The sequence below is a fragment of the Siphateles boraxobius genome, unplaced genomic scaffold (assembly GCF_051911475.1).
Source record: "Siphateles boraxobius isolate OS27281-9 unplaced genomic scaffold, OSU_SipBor_1 43, whole genome shotgun sequence".
Taxonomy (NCBI): domain Eukaryota; kingdom Metazoa; phylum Chordata; class Actinopteri; order Cypriniformes; family Leuciscidae; genus Siphateles; species Siphateles boraxobius.
Window position 1 is genome coordinate 2,813,761 of NW_027509064.1, and position 21,290 is coordinate 2,835,050.

The following is a 21,290-nucleotide window of genomic DNA, read 5'->3' on the forward strand; positions in this document are numbered from 1 at the left end:
CTCTACCAGGGCGGAAGATTCCGCGGGGTGGGCTTCCGATCCCAGAGAGAAAGAGCTGGATCCCCAGATTGAGGGCAGATAAAAGGCGGTGCCCGTCTCTAACCCCTCTGCGAGATTCATTTGCGAACCCCACAATACCAGCTTCCATGCTGCCTCGCAACAACGGGGCCGGAACTGCGAGGAACGCGAGCCTGAACGCCCTCCTCAAAGAGTGACAGGCGGGAACGGAGAATGCAAAGCGATAGTAACTCGAGCGCTGACAGATCATGCTCCGTTCCAAACAAACAACACATAAATCATGTATATCCCCACCCATAAAGAAAAGAGAGCAGGGAGGTACACACGATCTAAGATTTGTTTGTTCGCCATAATATACAGTAGTGACAGACAACAATAAATAAGATGGACAGTATGCTCACAGAGTGCTTGCTGAGCCACAGAAGCTAACACAAGAAGCTTTTTTGTCAGACCGGATGTGCTTTTATCCTTTCCTGGTCGTGACGTCACCCGCCCGTGATGCTCACTCTCGCCATTGGAGTAGTTGACACAAGTGCTTCAGACGCAATAACTCAGGGGCGTTCCCTACGTGTCATCGACACAGCAGGTGTTCCCTTGAAAGGGAACTGCATAGGCCCAAGAAAAGCCACAATTATTTACATGAACAGCTGAATTAGAAATGTAGGTCACCAATTGTGGTCACGTCATATGCATTTGCAGGTCAAAGTTCACCAAAAGTTTAACCTTTTTGTTTGTAACAAACTGCAAACTTCTTTGCATTAGGTTGCGTATCCGGTCTCCCATGCATATAAATAAATGGATATAAATGTATAAGAATGAAAGACAATGGAAGGTAAAGTCTAGTGTGGCCATTTTAACTGCTTATTTTAACCCTTGTTGCAATTGAACCCATATTTAATGTATAATTTGGACATAGTTTGATTGGATGCATTGACTTGAACATGAGCAACAAAATACAGTATAAGGTTTTTTTCCAACCAGTTAATAAGCCTATTTCGACCAACCAGTTGAAAACCACTAGTGTAATTCCCAAAGTATACTTCCGTTTAAATCAAGCACTTAATGTATGCACACTGCAGAACGCATAAATCCTAAAAAGTTTTGACACGAACACTAGCTTATGCGTACAAATGTGTATATATAGCCGTTCAAAGTCTATTTAATTTAATGTCTATGCTACTTCTCTCCAAAAGTTAAGAGAGATAAAGATGTCTTTGTACTCGTTTAAAGTTGTGGGTATCTCTTAACCCCCTCACGCAAGCACTTGTCAACATTGCCGTCTATTGTTGTTGCCATCATTAGTAGTTTGTTGTTGTTCCATCTCATCCATTTCCCTTACGAATGTAAAAATTACAATTTCGGAGTTCAAAAAATTGCGCTGTAATAACATAAAAACCAAATACTTTGGTCTAAAGCCCAAATTTGCTGAGTATTCTGAGTATACTAGCGATATAGCAATATATTGCCTATCCAATTAGTACAAGAGGAGGCCTATTTACATAGCCGACTCACTTATGTTCCTCGACAGTTTTCTGCATTTGGACCCGCCCAATTGCAGCTATGTCAGAGATTGAGCTGTTCCCGTCTGATGACGCATCCCTCTTCTCCAGAAATCCTTCGTCGCACTCCACCGAACTAAGCAGCACCCACTCTCCGCCGGGTGCTGCCGCAGAGTCTCAGGCTCCATTGCGCGGTTGCCAGCCCATCCTTTCTGTTCTCCACACCCCAAGATGCAGACCCCTGCTCCTACCGGTGAGACATCCACCATCCTCCTTGCCATCTTCGTTCACCCTTGCCCATCCAACTATATCTGCAATCAAGAAATGGACACTGTAGGGATTAAGACAAATGAATAAAGCATAGTAATATCAATTGTACGTCAACCTGCAGACAGCTTGCGCCTCTCCTTAATCATTTTTACCCTCTAAGGCTGCCAGTAGAGCGAACAAAGACCGTAGGTGCCCAAAGCCGCATCCTTTTCAAATACAGTCTTCCTCTCATGCGTCGGCCCGTAGGGGTGTGCCATATCATACCGTCCACGATAATGCCGGTATACATTTTTACATGATAAAAAAATGTCATATCGCGATATCAATGATATAGCGACGCGATGACGTATGGCGCATTTACGTTCCCTAGCACGCACAACAACAACACCTGTCTGAGCGCGAGAGCAGCCTGTCAGCCTCCGATGACGATTTATCAATTTCACAAACAGCTTGAGTGTTCAGCTGGGCTGCCGACGCGCGTCTTCTCTCGCGCGCGTTTATGAGTCGTGACATGACTGAATGGTCTCTAGCACAATCCGGCCATCAGTGCATCGTAACTAAAGTTTATAATTTTCAAGTCTTCTTAATTCTTGTCAGTTTAAACATTCAAGCGGTTTTAAACTATCCAGTAAGCTACTCGCGCACTCTCTGAGAGAGTTGAACTGCGAGCATACATAGAGTACAGCTCGCGAGAAACTAAAGTTATTTTTCGCGGATTATATCGCTTTAATGGGGGGGAAAACGAAAAATTGTGTAAAACTTCCGGTCTTGGTAAGTATACTCATAAACAGAGTCGGTTATGTAGCTATAAAACGCATATGACAGTGCGACAGACAGTATAATGAAAACAGCAATGGATCCGTGCACTAGCTGTAAAAGTGACAGCAGCCATAGGCTATGCGTCTGTCATTAATATTGTCGTCAAAACAACAAAAGATAGCTTTAATTGTAATGAATGAGAATTATTAGCCTATGTATTTAATTTAATCAGGAAACAGAACTAAAAGACTATGTGTTATTTTACATTTGATTACTTTATTATGTTTCTGTAGTATTTCTGAATACTGGTGTTAGACCTACGCACATTTAACATTTAATTCAAAGATTGAAATCAAGCTTCCTTGTGTTGTGTAAACTCTTAACAACAAAATTACCACATTGTAAAAACGCAATGAGTGAGCAAACATTTAGGCGAGATAAACATTCTAAGAAAATTTTCAACAACAACAAAAAAAAAAAGTCTATATCGTCATAAATATCATTATCGCAAATATTCTTGAAATATCGTGATAGAATTTTGAGGCTATATCGCCCACCCCTATCGGCCCGTGACAGCAGGCCTTCAGCAAGCCTGGCCCGCGCCCCAGATTCCGCTGCTGCCAGGCCCCACTTACCTCCCTCTGCTCAGCCACACACCGCGGCTTTCCCCAGTGCTGCACCCAGTACAACAATGCCTGCTCCTCTCAACAAGTGCCTTACCTCTAGCGTGAGGTTGCCTCCGCTAGCAGAGTAAGCTCAGCCATTTAATCCCGCCGTCTCTAACCCTCCCCATTGTCCTTTGCCTGCAGCTCCTAGCGTGAGGCTGCCTCCGCTAGTGACACAGGCCCAGATAACATTTCCCACTCCTCCCTCTGCCTCTAACCTTTTCCCCCATCAGTGGCCTACAGCTTCTCCCGCAGACCCTAGTGTGAGGATGACTCCGCTAGCGGTGCAGGCCCAGTCATTAGTCTCAAATTCACTTTTATGTCCTTTGCCTACCGCTCCAACCACTGGACCTAGCGTGAGGATGCCTCTGCTAGCGGCGCAGACCCAGACATCCTATTTTCCAACCCAGCTTTCCTCTTCCTTTACCTTCCCCGTTACTACCCAAGCCCCAGGGGCTGACCTAAGCGTGAGACTGCCTCTGCAAACAACCCAGGAGCTTCTCCCTACTAACTCTCTTCCCCAGTCTAGATCATAATTTTCCCTCTTCTCTGCAACACAGATGCCCATACCACCGAACGCCATTGCTTTGGAACCGCCCCCTGTCGCCAGCAACATCAGAGCACAGATTATGTCAGGTTCAGACATTGATTCATCCTTCCTACTCCCCCTGCTTCCCCCAATCGAATCAAGTCACCAAATTGATTGTGATGATTTTTCAGTTACCAAGAAAAATCAGCTCATAGATCATCCTGAATCCTTTCATTCTCAGAATTCTGTATCGCTTTCAGTCGATACAGCGGAATCATTTGTGTTGCTTTTCCCCATAGGAGGTGAGAATTTAATTGAGAAGCTTGCGATAATAGCAGAGCTTATGTTATCATATGGAGGAACCCACTTTTACACCAATCACAAGCTGTTTTCAGCAAAATGCGCCGTTCAAGTCGCACAATGGAATTAGTGCCCCCATTGGGGCGTGCTGGACACAGACCTCCACAATAGAGTCTTCTTAGACTGTCTGAACATTTCATTTGCAGTATGTAGATCGGTGGCCCATTCCACAACAGCTTGTCCCCAAGTATATCCCTAAATTCCAGCATGTCCTGATCCAAACCAAACAAAATCAACCAGTTACATCCCATGCCCAGCAACCGCCACCTTCAACGTTTCTGGTACGGATTCCAGAAGAAGACCCTCAGTTTTTATTCCAACAGACAAGTCTGCAATAACTTTAATACAGGGAGATGTACAAGACAGCGTTGTCGGTATTTGCAGATCTGCAGCTACTGCAGCGCCGCTCATGCCAAATATGCCCTGTCATGAGATCTATTAATAAAAAATATAAAAAGTTGCTTGTTGACTTCTGAAAATGTTTTCTGTTTGTCTACTGAATTTTCTTGCCAATTCTGACTTTACTATTTGCAGTCTGGTCTCGAGCATTGTTTTGAACCCAGAGTAGAAAGCCCTCCCCCACTAAGTATTATTTGTGATAATCTTCAATCTGCGCTCATAGAACTTGACACAGTAAACAACCTGATCAGTAAGGAAGTTAATTCAGGCTTCATGATCGACCCTTTTTATTTTCCTCCCTTCGAAAAATCTTTGCATCAGCCCCATTAGAGTGGCTACTAGAATAATTTCTGGTAAAAAACTATTAATAATCAACCTCTCAACCCTGCATAAATTTCACGTTTCCAAGCATAAACTGCCTTATCCCACTTGAGTAATTTTCCCTTCACCACCACAACATCTATCAAACAAAACATTAATTAAAAACGCTGGTCACGGAGCTTAGCTTGCAAACTGGACGTCACTTCTGCATTTAAAGTGATACCCATCCACCCGGATTCGTGCCGTTCGCTGGCAAGAAAAATATTATTTTGCCGTCCGCTTAACTTTCGACTGCAAAAGCAGCTCCAAGATTTTTGACATGTTATCCAAAGCCATTTGCTGTATTTTTTCTTACAACTATGCAATTCCTTACCTTATGGCGCTTTTCCACTGCATGGTATGGTACGGCTCGTCTTGGTACGGCTCACTTTGTGGCGCTTTTCCGCTGCATGGTATGGTACGGTATGGCTCGCTTCGGCTCGCTTTAAATGGTACCACCTCTGTCGAGGTTCCAAGCGTACCGTACCGATACTAAAATGTGACGTGAAAACACTGCAGATTACTGATTGGTCAGAATCGTCACTACCAGCGTCATTGTATTTGCGGGACATCAAACCCGCTAGATTTAAATAGCCAGTAACAGCCACCGCTAAAGCACCTGTTTTAAAACTACTTCCTTGACTTGGAAAAAAAAACTTCCAAAAAAGAAATGACTGAATCGAGGTCAGTGGACGAAGTGCAGACATTCCTCTCGTTGGTTGCCGAGGAGCGGATACACTATAACGATCAGTTTATAATCCCACCCACTTTGAATCGGTACTAACTGAAGTGGAAAAGCAAACCGAGCTAAAGCGAACCGAGCCGTGCCGTGCCGAGCCGTACCACGCAGTGGAAAAGCGAAGCGAGCCGAACCGCACCGAGCCAAACCGTACTGAGCCGTACCATGCAGTGGAAAAGCGCCATTATTTACCTGCCATCCCAGCCACGCATTTTCCTCACAGTCCTAAACATTTTCGCTGAGCTTGGGATCCAGATCGCCGAGAACAAAACAAGTGGCCCAGCTACGTCCGTTTAATTTTTAGGCATTAACCTAGAGACTGTGAAATTCCAAGTCTCTTTTCCTAAACAGAAAATCGACAGAATTATTCTGGTCGCATCCATGCTACTTGACAGAGCAAAATTGTTCTGATATTAACGCAAACTCCTATCTCTGCTTGGCCACCTAAACTTCACACAGTGCATAATTCTGAAAGTCTGCCCTTTCATCTCACATCTTCTCTCCTTCACGTCCAATTTGTGCCGTGACTAGCTTAATTTATAGATAACCTTCCTTAAACAATGGAACGGTCTATCCTTCTTCTACAACAACCTGATTTCTCGCGCTCTCCATTTTTCAGCAACGCAGCTCCCTCCATCGGCTTCAGAGGATCTAATCAAGACCGCTGGTTCGTGTCTATGTGGCCACCTCAGTTTTTAAAAAGGCAGGTCTCAGCTTTGAACTTTACCCTGTTGTCGTAGCAACCTTTCTATGGGGGAAAGAATGGTCCACAAGCAACATCGTAGTTTACTGCAACAACTAAGCAACCGTGCACTGCATCAATAAAAAATGTTCTTACTCCCCAGCAATGATACCACTCATAAGACTCCTTATTTGGATCGCAGCCTGCGACCAATTCATTATAACTGCTAAGCATGTTCCTGGGTCCAAAAAACGAATTTCTGACTCTTTCTCACGCTTTTCCTTTCAGAATTTCAGGCAGCTGGCTTCAGAAGCGGATCCCAACCCTACCCCAGTACCTCAATATTCAGAGTTAATCTTCTCATAAATCACCCTTTGAGGCCATTGCTCGACTCTTCTCTTAACTCCATATTTCAAGCCTTTTCTCATAGAACCCTTCAATCTTACCTAACAGCATAGAGATTTTTTAAAACTTGTCCACTCACATTCAACCTGCCCTTCCCAGACATTTCTCTTCTCACTATGACATCATATATCTCCAATCTTAACACAGTCAAAAGCCTTCAAATCGGTTCCATTAAAGGCTACATTAAAGTGGAATCCAACTTTTCCATACACTCATTTTCGGCTCACCCTCCTCCAAAATAATGAACTCAAGACTTACCTGCTTGTCAAAAGCATTTTAAAAAAACACCCAGATGCCTGACAACCTTTAACTTTAGACATACTCACCAAATGCTCCACCCTCCGCCTAGGCTACCATTCCATTAATACCGCTCGTACACTTACACTTATAGTTCATTTCATCTATAGTTTTAACCCTAAATCCATCCAACTATTTCAGATTTATCAATCTTAGATAACGAAACAATCTCTTCATCAAAAAATGTAAGACAGATCAGACAAAAAAAGGCCATTTCATTTACATTTTCAATCTCCCATCACCTATCCAACCGTACCAAACCCCTATATGTTACTTACATTTTAGAAACTCACAGGTTAAATCCCCTTCTGAGCAGCTTTTCACAGACGATTCAAATCACCGTTTCAAAGTTACGCGTTTTTGGTTCCAAAAACACCTCAAATTATTCTTAGCCGAGCACTTTTCAAGTAATTTTTTTCACATAGGTTCCGTAACCTCAGCTGCTCAAAAAGACCTCTCCCAGCAACAGATTCAAGCACTCAGTCATTGTTCATCAGAGGCTTTCAAGAGCCTTGTCTCTACATTTAACCCCTTTCTCACCACCACAGCAGTGTTATCCCCCGCCTTTAGCAGAAGCTCACCCCTATACGCGACCATCCCCGTTTAATTGCCTATCTTTAATTGTGCTTAACTGCCATCGAGGGCTTACCCGTACGATTGCTGCGAGTATTGACTCCAATCAGATTTTGCAAGAGCCATCCATCAAACGGCCAAGCCTGTAACCGATCGACTGTCGGCGGGGCTTACCCATCTGATGCCATGAGCATTGTGCTCCCGTCAGATGCCATGAGAACTCTCCTTGGTCAAAATCTATTTCCTGCCCATCTTCCGGGTGGGGCTTACTCATTAGATCACTGTGTGTATTGAGCTCCCTTCGGATGCTGTGAGAGCCCTCCCGGGCAAAACGGCTAAAGTTCCATCCACGTTCGCCGGCTGGTGTGGGCTTACCCGTCTGACGCTGTGAGTAGAGTATTGCACTCCCGTCGGACGTCGTGAGAGCCCACCACGGTCTAAATCTATTTTCCGCCCATATGCCAGCTGGAGCATTCCCATCTGATCGTTGTGAGTATTGAACTCCTTCCGGATGCTGTGAAAGCCTCCCGGTCGAGCAGAGAAGAGCTGAATGCCACTATCAGAGCAACCTGGGCTCTCATAACACCTGAGCAGTCTCCGGCACTGGTCAGGTGTAATGAGAGCCCAGGTTGCTCTGATAGTGGCATTCAGCTCTTCTGCATTGTTGGGTCTAGCGTATCGCATGTTCCTCTTCACAATACCCCATAGATTTTCTATAGGGTTAAGGCATTGCTGCAGTGATTCAGGCAAAAGGAGCCCCAACTAAGTATTGAGTGGTGTACATGCTCATACTTTTCATGTTAATACTTTTCAGTTGGCCAACATTTCTAAAAATCCTTTTTTTGTATTGGTCTTAAGTAATATTCAAATTTTCGGAGATACTGAATTTGGGATTTTCATTAGTTGTCAGTTTTAATCATCACAATTAAATGAAATAAACATTTGAAATGTATCAGTCTGTGTGTAATGAATGAATATAATATCCAAATTTCACTTTTTGAATGGAATTACTGAAATAAATCAACTTTTTGACGATATTCTAATTATATGACCAGCACCTGTAAGTTTAACATTAGTAAACTTTAAGTACACAACTAGTTCATAATTACGTTTCTCATTTGTACTGCAAGTGATATTATGGGTATACTAGTAGTTTGCTATTTTAATACTTACAGCAAATTTTTAGTTTATGAAAGTACACTTTGAAGTATACTCTCAGTAAACTACTAGTTTAGTAGTTTTATACTACAAGTTTTCTTTAAGTGAACTAAACATTATATTTATAGTTTACTATTTATATATTATTTTTGCACTTGCAGTAGGCCTATACTACTATGTTCAAATGTTATTTTTTATACTTGAAAAATACCTTTAACTGTACTTTAATTTTAAAAACATTTTATTAGCTTCATGCATCCTTTTTTATCAACACTTGAATGTTGGTAAGTTTCATAAGAAAAGCAGCATTTTAAACAAAAAAGTTGAAAAAATCTAATTTTTGTCAAAGACTACGCCTTGATCAGATTCAGAACGATGATCAAAACACAGATGGAGTAGATCAAGTCCAACACCACCAAAGCTTTACAGTCGTTTTCTCTTCGTGTGTAACGATTCATTTTATTTGGAAACATTAAGCAGTTTTGATTTACATGCTGTTTAATGTTGCGCCCCCTACCATATAACGTCTCGGTTACATATCCTCGTTCCCTGAGGGAGGGAACGGAGACGTAGGTCATGACTGACCAATAGGAATCTCGCTAGAGAGGCCAATCTACTTCGAGTGAAACTAAAACAAGCCAATACACATTGGCGTGCAATCATTTGCAACAGCTGTGCAGCCTCACAGCGCGGGTATTTAACAAGCAGCTGGTGCGATTGCACACTAGTTTTTTGCTGAGGAGCCAAGCCTGAAAAAGCTGGCCGCCCCGGCGGGCGGCAGCAGATGTGGCGACGGGACCTACGTCTCCGTTCCCTCCCTCAGGGAACGAGGGTTACCATATGTAACCGAGACGTTCCCTATCGGTCAGTCACTACAACGTAGGTCATGACTGACCAATAGGAATCCCTACCAAAGCGCCACAGCTGCTGCACCCCATCCAGCGCCCCCATGCAAGCCTCTACACCTTCTTGCCTGGAAGGACGATAGGCGGAGGCTTACACAGAGTGAGTCTGACACTGTTCTTCCGTGATAACCCATACAGTGAGATATTGGATAACACTGGGAAAGCGTGCCCTTTCTGTTTAGGAAGGAACGCTGCGGAAGCCACTTCTTCAAAGAGTTATGTGGAAATGCATATGGACTAGCCCGAAGGCTGTACTGCATATGAAATAATGGGTGACTTAGCCCAAGGGAAAGACACGGGCTTCCGATAGGAGCAGCCGTGGAATATACACATATGGGATCCCCGTAGGGTCACACATATGGAACCCAGCCCAGATCCGGTTCTCAAGGATTCAGCGGATAAGGGCCTGGCGCCGGACGCTCCGCCAAGTCCGGCCGTGGGGTTATGGAGGACTCGACAGGTTTTACTCTGGAGCAATAAGGGTGCACAGTAGGGTGCAGCAAGCCGACAGAGCCAGACCTCTCAGTGCTTCTACCCGTCTAGGGTGAGAACACGGGAGGAGACCGGCTCTACACGTAGGCTATAGTATCTAGCGAACGTGTTAGGTGTCGCCCAGCCCGCAGCTCTACAGATATCTGTTAGCGAGGAGCCACGTGCCAGTGCCCAGGAGGATGCAACGCCTCTCGTGGAGTGTGCATGCAACCTGAGCGGGCAGGGCACGCGTTGTGCTTGGTAAGCCAAGGCGATGGCATCCACTATCCAGTGGGCCATCCTCTGCTTGGAGACAGCCTTTCCCTTTTGCTGGCCTCCGTAACAGACAAAGAGCTGGTCTGAGGTCCTGACGCTTTGAGTTCTGTCCACGTACATACGCAGAGCGCGAACGGGACAGAGCAAAGCCAGGGCTGGGTCTGCCTCCTCCAAAGGCAGCGCTTGCAGGTTCACTACCTGGTCTTTGAAGGGAGTGGTAGGAACCTTGGGCACATAGCCAGGGCGGGGTCTTAGTACCACGTGGCTGTCACCCGGCCCGAACTCTAGGCACGATTCGTCGACCGAAAATGCGTGCAGGTCTCCTACCCTCTTGACAGAGGCCAGTGCAACCAGCAGCAAAGTCTTCATGGAAAGAAGCTTTAAGTGTACTGACTGCAGAGGCTCAAAGGGAACATCCTGAAGTGCTCGAAGCACCAGGGAAAGATCCCAAGAGGGTATGGAGGGGGGTCGAGGAGGATTTAATCGTCTCGCCCCCCTAAGAAACCTGACGACCAGGTCGTGTTTTCCAACTGCTTTGCCATCTATGTGGTCGTGATAAGCTGAAATAGCGGCAGCATGTACTTTGAGGGTGGAGGGAGACAGTCTACGCTCCAACCCCTGCTGCAAGAAGGAAAGCACAGACCCTATCGGACATCTTCGGGGGTCTTCTCGGCGAGAAGAACACCACTCGACGAACAGGTTCCACTTCAGGGCGTAAACACGTCTCGTGGACGGCGCCCGTGCTGAAGTGATGGTGTTAAGTACCTCAGGGGGTAAGTCACCTAAAACCTCCGTGTCCCGTCCAGGGACCAGACATGGAGTTTCCAGAGGTCTGGACGCGGGTGCCATAGGGTGCCCCGTCTCTGAGTCAGAAGGTCCTTCCTCAGAGGAATGGGCCAGGGAGGGACTGTCACAAGGAGCATGAGTTCTGGGAACCAAGTCCGGGTGGGCCAATAGGGAGCCACCAGAAGGACCTGCTCCTCGTCCTCCCTGACTTTGCACAGTGTCTGCGCAAGTAGGCTCACTGGGGGAAACGCATATTTGCGAAGGCCCCGGGGCCAGCTGTGTGCCAGTGCGTCCGTGCCGAGTGTTCCCTCGGTCAGGGAGTAAAACAGCTGGCAGTGGGAGGTCTCTGAGGAGGCAAACAGATCTACCTGAGCCTCCCCGAACTCTCTCCAGATCAGCTGAACCGCCTGGGGGTGGAGTCGCCATTCTCCCGGGAGCACAGCTCGTGATAGCTCGTCGGCCACACGGTTGAGCAAGCCGGGGACATACATGGCTCGAAGCGACCTCAGATGCTTCTGACTCCAGAGGAGGAGATGGCGGGCGAGTTGCGACATGCAACGGGAGCGTAGACCACCTTGACGGTTGATGTACGCAACGGTCGCAGTGTTGTCCGTACGGACCAGCACGTCCCTGCCCTGTAGCCGTCTTTTCAAGCGGGTCAGGGCGAGATGTACTGCTAGCAACTCGAGGCAGTTGATGTGCCAATGCAGTTGAGGGTCCGTCCACACCCCTGACACAGGGTCCGTCCACACCCCTGACACTGCATGCCCGTTGTACGTGGCACCCCAGCCGGTGGCAGAGGCATCTGTGAATACCACAGCATGCCTGGACACCTGTTCCAAGGGGACTCCTGCCCGCAGGAACGAGGGGTCTGACCACGGGCTGAAGGTCTGGCGGGCACTCCGGTGTGATTGCCACCCGGTGAGTGCCATGATGCCACGCCCATCTCGGGACTCGGCCGTGAAGCCAGTGCTGAAGCGGTCTCATATGTAGCAGGCCGAGCGGGGTTACCGCTGATGCTGCTGCCATATGCCGCAGGAGCCTCTGAAAGAGTTTCAGTGGGACCGCTGTCCTGCCCTTGAACGTGTTCAAGCAGTTCAGCACCGACTGAGCACGCTGCTCTGTGAGGCGCGCTGTCTGGGCAACCGAATCCAACTCCATACCAAGAAAAGAGATAATCTGCACAGGGGAGAGTTTGCTCTTTTCCCAGTTGACCTGAAGACCCAACTGGCTGAGGTGCCTGAGCACTAGGTCCCTGTGTTCGCATAGCTGATCTCGAGAGTGTGCTAGTATGAGCCAGTCGTCGAGATAGTTGAGGATGCGAACGCCCTGTTCTCTCATGGGTACAAGGGCCCCCTCCGTGACTTTCGTGAAGACACAGGGGGACAGGGACAGCCCGAAGGGTAGGACTTTGTACTGATATGCTCGACCCTCGAACGCAAAGCGCAGAAATGGCCTGTGTCGAGGAAGAATCGAGACATGAAAGTACGCGTCCTTCAGGTCGATCGCTGCAAACCAATCTTGGGGACGGATGCATTCGAAAATGCGTCTCTGCGTGAGCATTTTGAACGGTAGCTTGTGGAGGCTCCGATTCAAAACTCGCAGATCCAAGATCGGTCGTAACCCACCACCTTTCTTGGGTACAATGAAGTAGGGACTGTAGTGCCCTGACCTCATATCGGCTGGAGGGACCGGCTCTATCGCATCCTTCGCCAGTAGGACTGCGATCTCCGCACGCAAGACATGGGCATCGGCTGCTCTCACTGTTGTGGAGTGGATGGCCCGAAACTTGGGGGGACGCCGGGCGAACTGAATCGCATAGCCGAGCCTGATGGTTCGAATGAGCCAGCGAGACGGCCTGGGGAGTGCTAACCAGGCTCGCAGAGATTGACAAGTGGGACCAAAGGAACCGTAGGCGTACCTGGAGTGGGGCAGCGAGGTGGAACACAGGGACGCGGCTCGGGAGGCTCTCTCTGGGAGGCGGCCCGTACGGGGTCTGAGTGTGCTGTGCAGCACTTACCTGGTTCCACGGGGCAGGAGGTGCGGGAGGCGGCTCGGTGGCGTTCTCGGACCGTACGCAGCTGCCGGCTGGCGATAGAAGAGGCGGATGAGAGTGGTAAGGATTCCGACCCCCCACTGCTGTCCGGGCCCTCTTCGGACCCAGAGATGATAGAAACTGCTCTTTTATTGAAAATTTGGGTACCGCTGGTTTTAAGGCCAGCGGCGGAACACAAACAAAACAAAACAAAGGATTTTCCACCCGGCCCTCTTCCGGGGGAGGGAGCGATGCAGTCATCGTCTCCTGGAGAGCAGTCCCTTCCACCTCTGGGTCGCCCGTCCTAGGGCCGCTTACCTTTGGCTTTGCTGCCCCTCTTGGCGGGGGCCTGGACGGGCGGGGCGCCCTGCCTGCGACTGGCTCCACGGTGCCGCTTGGATGGAGGCTGCTGCTGCGGCGCGGGAGCAGGGGCAGACGCAGGCGGACGCCCCCCGCGACGAGCAGACCGAGGAGCCGCGGGCGGTGGGGTGGAGGCAGCAGCTTACCGCCGCGGCAGGATGTGTTCAATGGCCTCAGTCTGCTTCTGTACAGCCGAGAACTGCTGGGCGAAGTTCTCGACCGCGTCGCCGAAGAGGCCGGTCTGGGACACAGGGGAGTTAAGGAACCTGATCTTGTCGGTCTCCCGCATATCAGCCAGACACAGCCAGAGGTGGCGTTCCTGGACCACTAGTGTGGACATCGCACGACCCACTGACCGCGCAGTGACCTTCGTCGCACGAAGCGCGAGGTCAGTTGCGGTACGAAGTTCTTGGAGAACTTGTGGATCATGACCACCCTCGTGCAGGTCCTTCAGTGCCTTGGCCTGATGAACCTGCAACAACGCCATAGCGTGCTTGGCAGAGGCAGCTTCCCCACAGGCCTTGTAAGCCTTGCCGGTCAGGTCCGACGAGTACTTTCAGGCCCGGGAAGGAAGACACGGTTCTCCACGCCAAGTGGAGTTAGGGCACAGTTGCATAGCAACGGCCCGTTCCACTGGCGGGATACGCGCGTATCCCTTAGCTGACCCCGCCATCAAGGGTGGTGAGGGAGGAGGAGCCACGGAGACGGTTTCTGGCAGTAAAAGGTGCCGTCCACGTCCCTGTGAGCTCCTCATGCACTTCCGGGAAGAAAGGCACTGGGGTGGGTTGCTGAGAACCAGCGCGCGCCACCCCGAGATACCAATCGTCCAACCTCGAGGGCTCGGGACACGGTGGAGGGTTCCACACGAGCCCGATCCTGTTGGCGGCCCGGGAAAGCATGGCCATCATCTCCGGGTCCGACTCGGGCACCGCTGACACACCTGAAGGAGGCAGCGGCTCCGAGCCGTCGTCCGCGGAGAGGACTGACCAACCCTCCGATGCAGCGATCGACAACTGGTCGTCGCAGGGAGCGCCGAACGAAATGACTGGTACACATCTCGAGGATGGTCCAGAACGTTCCGTTGGCAGCTCAACTGGTTGCGGACATGAGAGGAGTGAGGGTTCCTAGGGGGTTGGTTCCCCGAAGGAAGCGCGCTCACTGTAATCCTCAGGTCACCCGTGTCACTGCCCGTATCAACCCGCGAAGGGGGGTTGGAACGAGGTGCAGGCACGGGGACTCCGCCCCTTTGCAGGAACGTGAGTCTCGACCTCAGCTCCGAGATGGTCATCTTCCCACAATGGGTACATGACTCATCCACGAACGCTGCCTGTGCGTGTTCGAGGCCCAGACACACAAGGCAGCGATCGTGACCATCCCGCGACCCCAGGTAACGACCGCATCCAGAAACACACAGATAGAATGTCATCTTGAAAAAGACGCAAACTATCTCTGTAAGCTCTTTTAGAGACTGCTCTCCTTGGTGCTGAAGCACGCAGGGGAACGGTCACGGCGAACACAGACAGGAATGTGCGCCTCTCTGTGCGTGATTCTCTCTCGCTGGTCTTACCAGCCGTGAAAACGGCCGTTGAGCGCTTTAATCGCGCACCTTACCAGCCGTAAAAACGGCCGTTGAGCGCTTTAACCGCGCACCTTACCAGCCGTGAAAACAGCTTTTTTGTTTGCTCAGTTTTAAAACAACAAACAAAGAAGAGGTAGAGAGAAGAGAAAAAGACTGCTCGCGCTGCTGTGCCGTCACGCCCGCACCAAAGTGGAGAGGTCCAGAAGAGGCTTGCTTTCAAATTCACTCTGTTCAGCATACGAAGTGCTTGGCTCCGAAGCAAAAAGCTAGTGTGCAATCGCACCAGCTGCTTGTTAAATACCCGCGCTGCGAGGCTGCACAGCTGTTGCAAATGATTGCACGCCAATGTGTATTGGCTTGTTTTAGTTTCACTCGAAGTAGATTGGCCTCTCTAGCGAGATTCCTATTGGTCAGTCATGACCTACGTTGTAGTGACTGACCGATAGGGAACAGTGAAAACAGCTGGAAAATTCAGTCAATGGTGGGGAAAGAGTAAAGTAGAATTAAAGTAAATTCCTATGTACACTACCAGTCTACACAAAAATTCAGATACACAGAATCATATCATTATCATTATCATATCATATCAGAATCACAGAATCATTATATACATATCTGTTTTATAACAATATTTTAATCAATATTTTCAAACAATGTAAGTTTCATAAGACTGTATATGAAAAACTATGTAAAAAAAGTGTATTTAATAGTCTACTCGATCAAAAGAGTTAACACAACTACAAGCCAAGTGTACTTTGAATACTTAATTATACTTTTAAGTATATCTCGATCAAAAGATTGAGTACAAGTATAAGCCAAATATACTTGGACTTTTCTCTGAGTATAAGTGAAGTGTAATTTTAAGTATATTTCTTAGAAATATATAAAATTTAGACTGAATGTATGCTTTCTTATTTTTAGTTGAAAATAAGTATACTAATAGAACTCTTGAATAAGCTTATTTTTCGTAAGGGATTATTATCGCTGTGTACAAGATCAGGTTCAGTTCCATGCTCATTTTATTTACTCTATAATCTATTACACCTGAAAGCTTGTTACTATATAAACTTGAACATGTTAGTTTATAAGACAGTGTGTATAAGTGTGTAATATTATGTTTAAAAAAAAGTATTTAATAAGCTACTCAATCAAAATAGTAAACACAAGGACAAGTATATATACTTTTTTATCTCGATCAACAAGTATAGGCCAAATATACTTAGACTTTTCTGTCAGTACAAGTCAAGTATACTTAAGTGCAATTTGAAGTATATTTCTGAGAAGTACATAAAAAGTAGACTGAAAGTATACTTTCTTGTTTTTGGTTTAAAAGAAGTATACTAATAGCACACTTGAATAAACTTATTTTTCGTAAGGGTTGTCAACTCGGCCGTCTTTTGAGATATAAGAGATGCTCATTAGAGTGAGTGGTTATTTTTAATAAAAGAGAGAGTCTTCCTAAAAACAACCACATGTGGCACTTCTGAAGAATTATAGCATTTTTAACGCACCATGCTCTTCACAGCAGCCATGAAATTTACTTTGCTGTGCTGTTTCTCCATCCAAGTATGGTCTTTAGTTTGGACACATTCATGTCTCTTCAGAATGAGAATACTGAAGGTGGTTAAGGTGGTTTGTGCATCTTAAAATGGAAGCTCTGAGGTTTTAGTTGATGTATGAGGGGAGTGATTTTGTGTGAAAGTTTTGGAAACGGATTGAGCCAGCATTTCAGGTGAATGGTTATTATGTGGTTTCTGCACAGTTCATCCTATAATGCATATGTCATGAATTTTTATGTGTCATGATCGATGCCCTTTCTTCAGGCCATGTCTTACCTTTCAATAATAAGTTGTCAATATTGCTCATACTTAGATTTAGTTATTACATTTCAGTGCATAACTCATCCCACACCATACTACAGATATGAATGAGACTGACAAATATTTTTTTTAAATCAAATAATTAATTTTCTGATAAATCTGGCCAAAAATAACAACAAAAAAACACAGGCATACATTAAAGGTTAAATACAGATGTAAACAAGGTCTAAATCTTTTAGTGCATGTCCTCTTTCGACCACTTCCAGGGGTAGACAAAAACGCATTAGACCTGATTACTTTTGTAGTGTAGATGCTTATGTGGTTAAATGCGTTTGAACAGCAACAAAATACCACCTCCTCACTGCTCACTGACTTAAGATGTGGCCTTTATAGGATGTGTTTTGAGAAAGTGCACCAAAACATCCTGTCATCCTTTCCATTCATTTTCTTTCAACTAGCTTGCAAGCAGCATCATGGCTTCATTTACACTGCTTAAATGGTAGCGTAATGGCTTTACACTGAAGAGACAAAGAGGTGAAGGTCTAGACGAAGTCCGAACACAAGTGGTCACAGAAGATTTAGAAATGCATGTTAAGACCAGGTGTAAACGGAAATGCTTCTCGACTGACTACTTGTGGATTATTGAAAATGCATCTTAATACCAAGTGTAAATGTTTTAACAACCACGCAAAGCACCTTAGCAACTATGTAGCAGCATGCTAAAAAACGCTCAGAAATGCAATTTTTGCATGCCCAAGCATCACTCGTATTTTCTTCAGAAAAGATCAAATCTAATTATTATATAATGCAGTGCCTTTTGGACCTACTTTAATTAAACATTTTGGAATTCCGGTATGTTTAAAATGACATTGGTTCTTTATTGGATCATATTAATTCCATCTTTACTTTGTGGTGAACAGTAGTCTGTAACTGTGAATATATCGCATCAAAACCTAAATAACTGCACAGCCTAAATCTAAAAAACTAAATCGCCCAAAATTGAACTCTATTATGGCTGTTATTTTTAAGAAAGCTGGCAACACAGTTCTTGGTTTGTACTCATGTTATTGGTTATGAGCTGTTGGTTGGGTCCAGGGTTCCCCCCTCTCAGCTGTTTGCATTGGCACAGAAGCCCGGGCTCTGGGCTCTGGGCACAGAGCAGCATTGCAAGATCCCCATGTTTGAGCCGGGGTGGTGGTGATTGGGGTCGAAGGGAGGGGGGGCCCTAGTTCTTGACATTATAAATGGAGCTCTGTTTGAGGTCAAGTGGAGGCCCCGTTTTGGGACTTTCTGGACACAAACAGGGTGGATAGCCAGCCAGACTACCCATGTGTGTGTGTCTGTGGGTAGGTGGAGGGGGTGTATATGGATATATATGCATGCGTGGTGTCTGAAAGAGGGTCTGTGCCAAGCATACCAAGTTGTTTTAGAGCACCTTTAAAAGCATACCATGCAGGTGCTATAGATTAGAGATCAGATCTCCCACACAGACCTATGAGATCAATGTGAAGGCCTCTTTATGCGCATTTTCCAGCCTAGAGGCTTTGCTTTGCTGGTATTTTAATTCAGGGGTTCCCAAACTTGTCCATTCCAGGACCCACGTAGACAAGAATAATCTATCTCAAGACCCACCTAAATAATTTTAAAGCATGAATGTGGGGTGGGAGGCGTTAGTTCTCTTTAGAGCAGTTTTTCTTGTCATAGTATGACATATAAGTTTAATTGCAATAAACTTATGGTACATACATTAGAAAAAGTTTGAGAATTAAAATAGTAGCCTTATGGCTGTTGAAATAATGTGAAGAATACTGAGTAGTTTTTGTCTGCTGCCTCAACTGATTTACCCAAACATGGCAAAACAAATTTAAATAAATGAAAAAGATTAAGTTAGCTTAATCTTAACCAAAGGTTTGATATGACAAAAAAATCAGAATATAAAAAAAAAATATATATATATATATATATATATATATATATATATATATATATATATATATATATATATATATATATATATATATATATATATATATATATATTATATACTAATAATTTTATTTGACAGTAGGCTATGCCCAGGACCTAGAATTTCAATACTAATAGCCTATTTATGCTGCGAGTGTTGTTAAACTCATTGCGTTGTTCAGCGCAGAAAACGCTTTCGTGCTCGTGTGTATAAATTTTAATTACCTTTTAAATATGTATTTTCCTTATGCGTTGGTAGGTATCAAAATGCATGCGAGGGAACACAAAACAACGCACTCTTACGACGACCATATCTCTGAAAGACAACAGCGCTGTGTTGAACAGACGACAGAGATTAATGCGTTTCCCAAAAGCATCGTATGCCTGAGTAGATCGCAGAACCATTGCCACCAATGGTCTCTACAAACAACTTAGCTCACGATGCTTCTGGGAAACGCAGCCCAGACCTGAATCAACCTTTCGTGACATTTGAATTCTCCGGTGTAATGCGATCTCATGCAGAATGCAGTGCAGTGATTGGAGTAAACGAGTTTCTTCTCGTTAATAATGCGCACCAAACATTTTTTGAACGCTTAATGAACCGAAGCCGCTCTGAGACGGTGAAAATTGTTATCACAACAAGTCGCAAGCGCGCGCTTCATGAAACACAATACTGACATTTATCTAACTTTAAATCGCTCTAAGCAATATAGCGATTTCTATTTAACGTTGGTTCAACGTGCAACCTGTTTGTATGTGTCACTCATGAAACGTAAATTCAGCTGCAGCTGCAAAAGTGATTGCGCGACCCACCTCTTCCCAATCTGCGACCCACAAATGGGTCGCGACCCACAGTTTGAAAACCTCTGTTTTAATTAACCTAAAGGTGATGTTGAGAACTTGCAGTGTCAATGTCAACCTACATGTGCTGCTTTTCTGTTCCATTATGTTTGTTTAACTTATTAAACATTGAAAAAATAGTGCTAGTCTGATATGTTTCACCTCTTTGCTGCACGCATTTCAGCCAGTTAAAGGGTTTGTTCAGGCAAAGTCTTTATTTAATCACCCTCATGTTTGTCCAAACCCAAATGAGATGTATTCTCTTGTGAAAAAGAAGTGTACTTAATTATGTGCAACTGTAGGGTACGTTAAATTTTGCATAAATTAATTTAAATAATCTATATATAGATTAATTTATAATATAATTAATTAAGTGCATTTTCATGACTATGTTTCTTAACACACTAAGTACTTGAGTGTAATTTTTAATTGTCAATTTAATTACAATAAAATCACCAGAACCTTTTAACCAAGACAATAGAATTAGTTATGCACTTGTATTTTACTTAAGTCCTGCTTATAACTGCTTATAAGTACATATACATTTAAACTATAATACATTTTCATTTAATTACAATTATCATGCAATTAAGTGCCAGAATACATTACATTCAGTTTGTACTTGTGTGCAGTCTTTTACAGTATTTAATTTTCGTAATAAGTGCTTTTTTAATAATGAGAACTGTCAAGCTCCAGAAATGTCAAAAGTAGTCCATATGGTTTGTGCGAGTCTTCTGAAATATGATAGCTTTGTTTTGAAAAAAATTTGAGTGAATTATTCGGTAATTTAATTATGTGTTTGATTCGCTAATTAAACACATGGTTGTCATCAGTGATTATACAGTATATTTATCTCACAAGAAATGTGATGTTATGATGATGATTTTTTAATTAATAGAACTTCAGTTATTCTAAACATGTATGTAATTCAAAATTTGTGTTTTGTTTTTTTAAACCAGTGTGTCCATATTTTTTAAGCTTTGGCCATGATGTTTCCAATTGGTTCATCACTTATTTCTCTGGTGCTTGTTTTGTTACCTTTAGTTTGAAAACCACAATTCTCATTATGATAAATAGCACTCTCGACACTCTGCAATATTTCTTTCCAACATTTACGGTTATCTATAGTCTTTCCCTTTAGTTGTTCAACGTATAAGGGTCAGTCTGTTATCTGTCAGTGACTCCTGATCATTGGCAAAGCCCAGTGAATGTTCACACAACATATTCTTTCAGCTTTTTTGTTTTGTTTTCCAGCTACAGGTCAAGTGAGGAATACGTGTATGTACGTGGCCGGGGGAGAGGACGATATGTATGTGAAGAGTGTGGAATACGCTGTAAGAAACCCAGCATGCTGCGCAAACACATTCGACTACACACGGACGATCGGCCTTACGTCTGCCAGCACTGTAACTTTGCCTTCAAAACCAAAGGTATGCTACTCAACTGATGAATGGAGATTTGTGGCTTTTAGTTCATGTCTGTCCATATTATATTATTGATAAAGTAAAATATACATTTAATATTAATATTAACTTTGAGC

At 45.1% G+C, this 21,290-nt stretch overlaps 1 protein-coding gene across 5 annotated transcripts in view; it reads left to right on the top strand.

The window, feature by feature from the left end:
* hivep3a (HIVEP zinc finger 3a) overlaps nucleotides 1–21,290 on the top strand; it is a 102,853-nt gene that overhangs the window by 75,444 nt on the left and 6,119 nt on the right. For all 5 annotated transcript variants that reach the window (XM_077200097.1, XM_077200100.1, XM_077200098.1 and 2 more), the window contains one exon: nucleotides 21,005–21,180. In XM_077200097.1, the coding sequence (XP_077056212.1) occupies nucleotides 21,005–21,180 (176 nt within the window). The remainder of the gene's footprint in view (nucleotides 1–21,004; nucleotides 21,181–21,290) is intronic.